This window comes from Myodes glareolus, chromosome 14, assembly GCF_982192425.1.
Source record: "Myodes glareolus chromosome 14, mMyoGla1.1, whole genome shotgun sequence".
Lineage (NCBI taxonomy): Eukaryota > Metazoa > Chordata > Mammalia > Rodentia > Cricetidae > Myodes > Myodes glareolus.
Genome location: NC_142039.1, coordinates 66,495,720 through 66,505,386, shown reverse-complemented (window position 1 = coordinate 66,505,386; position 9,667 = coordinate 66,495,720). Strand labels below are relative to the sequence as shown.

Genomic DNA, 9,667 nt, shown 5'->3' with positions numbered 1-9,667 from the left:
GCCCACCAGGGTGCAGGAGGCAGGTGTGTGCACCTGCAGTCAGGAAGCAGAGAGGTGATGACTGTGTTCCCTCACATCTGCCCTGGAAGTCTTGAACATCAAGTCCGTAGAATGAGGTCACTGTCAGGGTGGTTCCTAGCCACCCAGGCAAAGCTATTTGGGTTTAGCCTCACAGATGTGCCTAGAATAATTCTAAACTCCAGCAATGAAGATTAACCGTCATGGAATGTATTAAACATGGCCATGCTACACAAAACACCAAGGTGTGTGTATGTGTGTGTGTGTGTGTGTGTGTGTGTGTGTGTGTGTGAAGCTTCTGCAGCAGCAGGTTTCCATATGACTTTTCCAAAAGATCTTTAGAGTTCTCCGCCTTCCTTCACCCTGCCCTCTGCTCCCCGACTCCTATTATATATATAGGAATCATATATATGTGACTTTGTATCCATTCTTCTCCTTTACCCTTTTATATAGGATATTCTCTCTGGCCTCTGCTGAAAGTCATTCCTCAATAGTGCTCCTACTAGACACCAGAGGCTAACACACCAAACCCCCAGTGCCCTGAACAGCTTATTGCTTTTGGAGTTGTTGTCAAGTGAGGATCCATAAACCCCAAATAATTTAGGCTATTGTCAATACCAGTTAGATGCCTTACAAAACTTGGTGGCAAGACCCTATTGCTATTTGGTTGCACACGCCTTTATTCCAGCACTTGGGAGGCAAGAGACAGGTAGAGCTCTATAAATTTGAGGCCTGCTCTACATAGAAAATTCTAGGTCAGCCCAGTGCTACTCAGAGAGACACCGTCTAAATAAAAGACACCACATACATGAGTCAAAAAACATGGAGAAATCAAGATGCTACTGACCTGGAAGCTTCCTCATTGGCTAGCTAGGTTTTACAGTGCTGGAAGGTGCTATGCCATTGGCTAGCTAGCTTTCCAGTGCTGAAAGGTGTTATGTCATTGGCTAGCTAGCTTTCACGGTGCTGGAAGTTGTTAGGTTTGGTACTGGAGAAGAAAGAGATCAACAGTCTTCCTCAGTTGGTGAAACTTACAAGCTATAGTCATGGCAAGCCTGGCAAGACAAGCCCACTGGTGGACATTATGGATGTAACCAACCAGTTTCTGATTGGAGTTAAGTCCCAACCCACAGATGAAACTCAGACATTGTACCATTATCATCAGGCATGGGTCCATGGAACCTTGGGGATTAGCAGTATGTACCTACTACTACTATCCTGGTAAATGGACATAGTATTACACCATCTCCTAATGGTTATCCATATAGCAATGCAGCTCATGGTGCTTGTCAGATAAACACCTATTTGCAGTAGATGGCTATTGGTATGGAGACCTACACCTGGCCAGGGTATAGAGAATAAGGATCTGCAGAATGCTCAACCTGCAGTGGAACTTATGCACCAGGCCCTCTCCTCCAAAGGCTCAGGTAGAAGAGGTGCAGAAAGCTGATAAGAGCCTGAGGCAGTCGATGGCAGCAAGGAAAACAGAATCTTCTGGACACAGCAGGACAACTGCACATATGATCTCACAGTGGTTGTGACAACATGCATGTGCAAGATCTTAATCCAGCCACACCTCAGCATGGAGATCAGGGTTGGGCACACAATTCCACCCCCAGCTGTGGCAATGTTGACGATTGGTAGCTTCCAGGAGAGGGGGAGACAGTTTTCTCTGCGACTGTAGTTCCTGGTAAGGAGACCATACTCCAGTGGAAAACCCTACCTTCAAGAATATATGGGCAGTACAAATTGGTCTTGATAGGCACAAAAAGGGCAAAATGTTGGATGGGTAGGAGGAGAAGATATTTGGGAAGAATTAGGGGGCAAGAGTGAATATGATCAAAACGCATTATTCAAACGCCTCAAAAATAAATTCTTAAAAAGTGAATAAGAACATGAAACATAAGCCTCTTGGACTGTAGGAATGGTCTAGTTAGGGCAAGAGATCACTCATCAAAGGTTCTAAATGGAGAAAAGATGAATCTAAACTGAGATGTGGGAACACATCTAAACTGAGTATGTCACCAAGAGGATCCCAAGCTTAATGGAAGCCACCAAGGAGAGCATCATCGCAAGTCTCATCCACTAAGGTGCAGAGACACCTAGACTGTGATGGCAGGGGCCAGATTACACCTAGCGTTGGCCACAGACCTAGGCAGACACTGTTCATATGGTATGGGATGTTCAGATTGCATAATGCAAGAATAAGGGTGGCGTGTAGGTTTGCACCAAGATTTCAGAGAGTCCATGAATGGATATTGTATGGCTAGGTAGGATTCCCTGGGAAGAGGAGGCCCATGAGGAGTCGCTGCACAAAGCTGCGAAGGGAAGACCTATGTTGTGAGTTTCACCCTGGGAGTGTTTTTGCCGTTGTTTGCGTTAGAATACTGAACGGATACCACATATTTTGGTATGTTTCCTTTATTTTACACTAAAATTAAATACCTGAAGAAATCAAAGAGAAAATATTAGAGATGTGTTATATGAAGGAGCAGAGGGGCTGAAACATGGATTGCTTAGGACAGAACTTGACAGAACGGAGTACAGAGGTAAAAGAAAACAGAGAGGAGCAGAGGTTGAATCGGGCCAGACAATGGACACAGACAGGGGCTTTCTGTGGATTTTCAAATTTTATCCATACGGAAATCTTCCACTAGAAAGCAATCTACATGCTGAATTAGGCATTCTTTATAGCAAAGCAGCAACTGGTATATCATATGAACCGCATTATTAAGAGGTCAGCACAGTGGGACTTGGATTAGCACAAGGTGGCCGTAGTAAAACAGGCCACGTAATCATTTGAGTGGCGGTTACCTAAAACTGAAAAAATTAAGATAGTCTCACAGTATTTATTGTGTTTCATTCTATTAAAGATGAGTGAGCCTGGTGGCATTCGGGAGGCAGAGGCAGGCAGATTGCTGGGAGTTCAATGTGGTCTGGTCTATAAGAGCTAGTTCCAGGACAGGCTCCAAAGCTACAGAGAAACCCCATTTTGACAAAAACAAAACAAACAAACAAAAAAAATGAATGAGAGGTAATTACATTACCTAGGATGAACATTCTGGAGCTTTAGCCCAAGTAGAGAACCCTTCTTGGGGGACATGCTATCTGAGGTGAAGGTCTCAGGAGTCTGGGTTTGATCCGAGTGATGGCGTGGGTGGGATGGATGCAGGTCACAAGGGAGAAACTGAGTGAACCTGAGGAGATGCTTGTGGCTCTCCCGGGGCGCTTTCTCAATTACTGGGCAGGCCTGTGTGACTCAGCCCTCAGTAGCCAACTGTGGTCACACACTGCAAGTTCTAGTCTGGCCCCTGCTCTAGTCAGAAAGGAAGGCAGACTAGGGACAGTGTCACTGCCCTGTCACCCAGGCTGAGGAAAGGGGTGCTGGGGGTCCGCCCATCCTCAGCCTGCATCAAGGTGAGTAGGGGCTCCTGGGGTAGGTGTTCTCTATGCCTGTCCTGGAAATGCAGGGTGAGATTGTCCCCTTTGAACTGGGGGCTTAACAGTTTGTGACATGGGAAGGGTCTTGACTCCCTGGGGTCTCTGCACGCCAACCTGCACAGTGACAAATGTCAAGGTGGAGCAAAGTAAGGAAAAGACAACGAGCCCCAGACCTGGGTGCGGTCTTCACAGGGTTGGCTCATCCTGAAACTCCCCAGACTGTTGTCTCTGTAATGACGGAATGACAGCTGCACAGGGATGGGACTGATGAGGACACCTCAGTGACCGTGACTTCCCCACAGCCCCATCCTTTGCAGAGACTGCACTGTGGCAGACGGAATGCTGACCTTCTCTTCCCCATCCCTGCAAGACAGAAACCACTGCACTAAAAGGAACCAGCATAAACGAGGAAGCGGTTCCTGTCTCTCGGGAGTCATCAGCCACGGGATGAGCGTCAGCAGGAAGATTTGCTTTGCCAGAAAAAATAAGATAAAATGACATTTATTGCCAGGAAATCACAGGGGAAACAATGGCTGGGCAGGTGGAACATCTTATGAAGTATTTCATGCTGCACAAAGACCAAGGTGGCCTGAGGCACCTGCTCCTCACCTATGCTGGTAAGGTCTGTTTGGGGTGACCAGCTCCCTGGGTAGGAGCACATGATTGCTCCTTGTCTCCAGGTCCCCTGTGTGTGACCGGATAGTTGTTCTCTTTGGAACTGGTGAGGGGACCGCAGCCCATTCCTTTCTTTGTACTTTGATGTGGGACACGGGCTCTATGGACAACACCTGATCGCTGTTTGTCTCCAACATCTCTGTGCATAAATACATGGTTGTGCCCCTTGGGGCTGGTATGTGGACAGCAGCCCATTCCACTCTTCGTTCTAATTTGATCTGAGTCATAGGTTCTCGGGGCACCAACACCTAACTGCTGCTTGTCTCCAGTTCCCTCGTGCCTACATGGATGGTTATTTCCCTTGGGAGAGGCGAGTTGTTCACAGCCCATTCCTCTCTTCACGCTGTTCTGATGTGGAACCCAGGTTTCCTTGGTAGCAATACCTGCCTGCTGTTTGTCCCCGGTCACCTTGTTCATGAATGTGTGACTCTGAGCGGTGGGGCTGGTGTGGGGACCAGAGCTTATTTGCTCTGCTCTGCTGTTCTTTGGTTCATAGACGCCCTCAGGAAAATGAAAACAAGAGTCTCTCAGCTGGTCTATCAGAGGTTCCACTTTACACCTTTGTGCCTCTGATGAGTGCCCTACCTTAAGGCCCAGCCAGTTCACCAGGATCTGAACCATAATATTCATGAGAGATTGCACTTCAGTTGCCATGCTGTAGATGAGCTTTTCCTGGGTCATCATAGATGATGGTAGGGAGCTTGCTTTCTTCAGAGAATCCTCCTGCCCCTTGTCTTTTGTGCTGAGGTTTATGTATTGCATAATAGTCCTTATGATTTTTATCAGATAGCTTTCTTGAGGGGTCTGTTCTATTCCTGGCATATCAAGAGAGGGCTCAGTCTTGGTCATGGCTGTATCGTTGAACCAGGTGGAGCTCGGAGTAGAGGGGTTCCCTCTCCCTGGCTGTTCTCCCTGGCTTGTGGCTCTGGATCTCATAAATTTTTTCCTCTCTTCGTTGGGATGAAACACATTGTGATTCTTTGCTTGAATTTTATCCTTGGGAACTCTAAAGTCCTGGGTCTCCTGGCTGTGATCCCTCCTCACGAAGACATCACCCAGGCTCTGGGAAGTCTTAGGTTTTTTGGTTCTATTCTGGAAGCTGGGAAGCAGGTGCTCTGAAGGCAAGCTCACTGAACGGGAGCTGTCTGGACGATGGCCCACAGACCAGGACTGTGGTTGCTTTCTTGATCTGAAGTCAATCTCACTACATACTTGTGTTTTTAGAGCTGAGTCTCCCGAGTGCCATGGAGTGGGTGTTTGGAAATGGCCTGGACTTCTATTGGCCTCTGTGGACTCAAAGTCCCTGAGATGGATATTGGTGACTTGGTCACTGGGAATCTCTGTGGATCCCAGACTCACTTTCCATGTAGGAGGGGTCCTTTCTTTCTCCTTCGACCTATTGATTTGTTTGACCACTGAAGGTGGGATCCTTTTTTGAGGGCTCAGCGTTGTCTCACTCCAGCAGGGATGTCCTGAGGCCATATTCTCAAACCTTATCCATGCTGCATGCTTGTAAATTCTTGGGCTGGTCCTTGGTTGCAGGCTCCCTCTTCCAATCCCTCGGACAGTCCTGCTCTGCTGGGTTCTTGCCTGGCAGCAGAAAGCCCGGGTCTTAGTGCTCAGGTAGTTCTTGCATGTATCTGGATGGGCCTTGAACGGCCCATGGCTGGCAGCTGGTGGAGTGGCTCTCTGCATCACCTGAACCTGTGAAGGTGAGTGTGCAAACAGAGGACTCGGCAGCCTGGCAGTTGACACAGTTTCTACCCTTGTTCCTCCTGGATCTCGGTGATGCAGTTTTTCTAAGATCATAGCAGCCTTGGAATAGTATTCAGCCTTAGAAACAGAGGAGGGGGAGGAGGGATATACAGGCTGGAGAAGGCATGAGGCTGGAACCCCCGGTGGGGTGAGATCCCTTGACTCAAGAGTCTGTAGATATGATCTCCATCTGCGTTTCACAGGAAGCTGCATGATGTTTGATTCCAGCTTCATTTGAATCTTTGGGTCGAGGAAGGAAAGGTCCTGGGCAGTGTTCACGTCGGACTGCTGATCTGTCCACAGCACAGGGTTTCTGGGTTCCAGGCCTTTCCCAGGGCTGCTGCTTGAAGTGCAAGGAAAGTCAATGGCCCTTAAACTGAGGCCCTTCTTGATGGGGTCGTGTATGTCACATGCTTCTGACTTCTTTAAGGGCATCGCCGAGGGCACAGACCCCATCGTCTGGCTCAACTTGCAGTTTTTGGAGTCGAGGATGGAGGGCTGGGCAGGCTGAGGGAGTTCAGGCTTGTTCTTGGGCTGGCAAGGTCTGTTGGCTGGGAAATGTCCCCACAGTTCCGGGGATGAGTGGACCCTGGAGGGAGAGTCTTGTATTTCTCTCACCTTAGTCACCTTGTCTTCACTCTGTGTCTCCTCATGGTGCTGGAGGAACTGACAATGCTCAGGAAGGATGGAGGCTGACCTGACCGCTTCAGGGGGCAGGGTGCCCCTGGCCAAGTTGTGAACGGGCCAGCTAATGTCTGCTTTCTGTTTTGGGGCACTAGAGTCTAAAGTGTCTTTCCACTTCAGATCCTGGTTTTCAGTTGGTAGGGATACCTGTATCTTTGTCTCACTGGTAGAACAATCTTTTACACAGACCCTACTTCTAGATGAAGAAAGTGCTCGATTTGGTGGAGAGCTTGGGAGGCTGCCCAGTGTCTGGGCCTCTTTCACACCTGTCAAGCTTGGTGTCACCGGTTGGTGGGGCAAGGGCTGGGTCTGGGAAATCTGTGGAGGTCCTCGAGCCATGGGTAGAGCTGGGAAATGATCACATGCATCGCTGAACCTCACGGTTTTAGATCCTGCAGAGGAAGATCTCTTGGAGACCCAGGCAGAAGCCACCACTGACTCAGAGAGCACAGAGGACATGCCCCAGAAAATCTGGCTACATTTTCTCTGTATAAGATCCTCCAAGACCTTGAGGTCAGACAGCAGCTGAGAGAGGGGAAGCTGATCCAGTTTCTCATTAGAGTTCCAAATGGGGAGTGATGTGGAGTCCAATAAAGGTTGCTTGATGGGGCTGCAGAAGTTAAGAGGCAAAACCATCAGTCCCAAGCAGATGGTCAAGCTGCCCATCAGTCTGTATAAATATAACACCTGCATCCCGTAGTTGCTCCACAGCCCCCACCTCCCATATCCTTTACTGTCTCGTCCAACAGGGCTGTAGCCCAATTCCACCCTATACCATATCTCCAACACAAAGATCCCCAGACCCTGAGCTCGCATCCTGATATGAATAATTCCACAAGACAGAAATTTCTCACATTTCCACAGGTCGTGATGCATTCTGGGTCTCTTCCACATTCTTTCTGCCATCTCTGTCACCTGGAAGTGGTTATACAAGATGAAGGAGAGGACCGAGATCTCCCAGGAGAGTGCGGCACCCCTTACAGACCTCCCATGCTAAAACTCTACTGCCCAACCTCCAGAGTCCAAGCACAGAGAACACTGAGAATGAGCAAGTGGCATGGAGGGACCACATCTCTTCATTTACACTTTCCTTGCTCCTCCTCAGCCCCTGGCATTCCCCCTATGACACTGTGAGGACACAGGATCAGTCATCTGAAAGTGAAGTGGGCCTGAGGGAATTGCAGCTACCTCCTCTTGGGTGGACCTGAGAGTGCCCCCTACAGGGACACAGCATACAGCTGTCTTGAACCACACCCCTCACCCCAGCCCATGGGCAGCACCCACCCCAGGCCAACCTTCCTTCTTTCACAGAACCTGGGGAATTTCCCTGATTCTGATTTCCTTCCCAGCAGTCTCCTCTTCTTAGTGCTCTGCATCCTGTATCTCAGAAGCATGGCTCTCACCATGGCTCTCATCACTGACAGGGCAGAAGGAATTGCCTCTCCAGAGGAAACAGAAGCCTACCTTTTGCAGAAACAATTTTCTTCCTGGTCCTGCTCCGCCTCCTCCTCACCACCTGACAATGAGAAAGGACAGACATGAGCTGGGCCCATTCTTCCTCTCTGGTGGCCAAGCTGCCTGGCCTGTGTGCTGGTGGATAACATGAAATCCACATTTCCTGGAGAGCTTTCTCTCATCCATCCTTGTAGGTGAGGCTGCTTGTTCATTCCTGGCTGCCCAGACTCAAAATAAACACTCAGAAACTATATTATTTAATTCTCTGCTTGGCCAATCACCTAAGTGTATTGCTAGCTAGCTCTTATATCTTTGGTTAACCCATTTCTATATTTTTTATATTTTACCACGAGGCTCGTAGCCTACTGGCAAGGCTCCATCTGGCAGCTTGCACCATTCCCTTCTGGTGTCTCCATTGCGGCTCCATGGCATCTCCTGACTCTGCCTTTTGTCTCCCAGCATTTAGTTTAGTTTTCCCTGCAGCTTCTTTATTCATTGGTTATTCATTAACCAATAAAAGCAACACATTTATAGGACTTCCCACACCACATCCTTGACTCAGTTGTCCTATGCGTAAACACACTGCCCTTTGGCATTGTTGGAAAACACAAGAAGGGGCTGTCTATTCCACACTTAGATGGATGTCCTCAGTCAGTGTTCCTCAGACAGGATCCTACCCAAGGCTGAGCTCTGCTGCTGCCTTTGGGCTGTTGGGTAAGGTCGCTTCCTCAGACCTGAGGTGACTTGAACCCTGGTCTGAGGCCCTTGGTCTCACCACCCACTTCATATCAGCTCAGCACACACAAACCATGGGCTTGAACAGAGGACAGATGACTTCTTTCTCAGAGCCTGTCCTATCCCTAAGGTCCCTTCCATCTCAGAAATGCAGTCTGCCCACAGATCCAGTCTTCCTTAGTGGCCTCTCAGCCACTCCACACAGCCGGTCTGAGAGCTTCAGGCACACACCTCAAGGCCACTCTCCCCTGCGCCCTACTTCCCAGCCCCTGCAGATGAGGTGCTGCTGTTTCTGGAGAGTTCCTCTCAGCTCTCTCTCTGCTTGACTAGGAAATGAGGAAGTAACAGTAGTGAGCAACAGACTGAACACACTCCATTGTGTTTCCACCAAGGCTTTCCTCACCTTTGGGGGGTTCTTTCTGCTCCCAGGTGGTGGTGACGCTGGGTACTTCTTCAGGAAGGGGATCAGTAGGAAGAAGAGCCCCGCTCCACACATAAGACCAATGATCATGTCCTTGGCCATGACAATGGAGCTGAGGCTCATCCAGTAGTCATTAATGCTGCTCAGCTGAAGGAGAAAACTCTCCATCTTCTGAATCGCACTGTGGCTCTCAAGCCACTGAGTCCTGGGAGTCCAGCAGGCTTGTCAGGCCATCACCTCACACAGCTGTGGCCTCCTCATCACAAAGAGCTCCTGGCAGGAGGGAAGGAGCCACAGCCCCTCCCCAGCCTCAAGCCCAGCAGACCCTCCTGCCTCCTGGTTTCCCTGCTCCCTCCTTCCAAGTCCTCCTGCTGAAACAGTCTGAGACAGACCTTTCTCCATGTTTTGTTCCTTCCCCAAGCCCTAGAATTTCTCTGTCTCCTGCAAGATGCCTGCTTGAATCCACCAGGTTCACAGTTTTTG

The 9,667-nt window shown here is 49.2% G+C and overlaps 1 protein-coding gene across 1 annotated transcript; it reads right to left on the bottom strand.

Annotated features, from left to right (window-relative positions):
- Positions 1-3,762: 3,762 nt before the first annotated feature.
- LOC148119905 (spermatogenesis-associated protein 31E1-like) lies at positions 3,763-9,360 on the bottom strand. The gene is made up of 4 exons (XM_087896589.1): positions 9,167-9,360; positions 8,038-8,089; positions 7,428-7,488; positions 3,763-7,183 (listed from the first exon to the last, which is right to left on the bottom strand). Exons 1-4 carry the CDS (start codon positions 9,350-9,352, stop codon positions 4,069-4,071), a joined length of 3,414 nt encoding a protein of 1,137 aa, XP_087752715.1. The 5' UTR covers positions 9,353-9,360; the 3' UTR covers positions 3,763-4,068.
- Between the last annotated feature and the right edge of the window lie 307 nt (positions 9,361-9,667).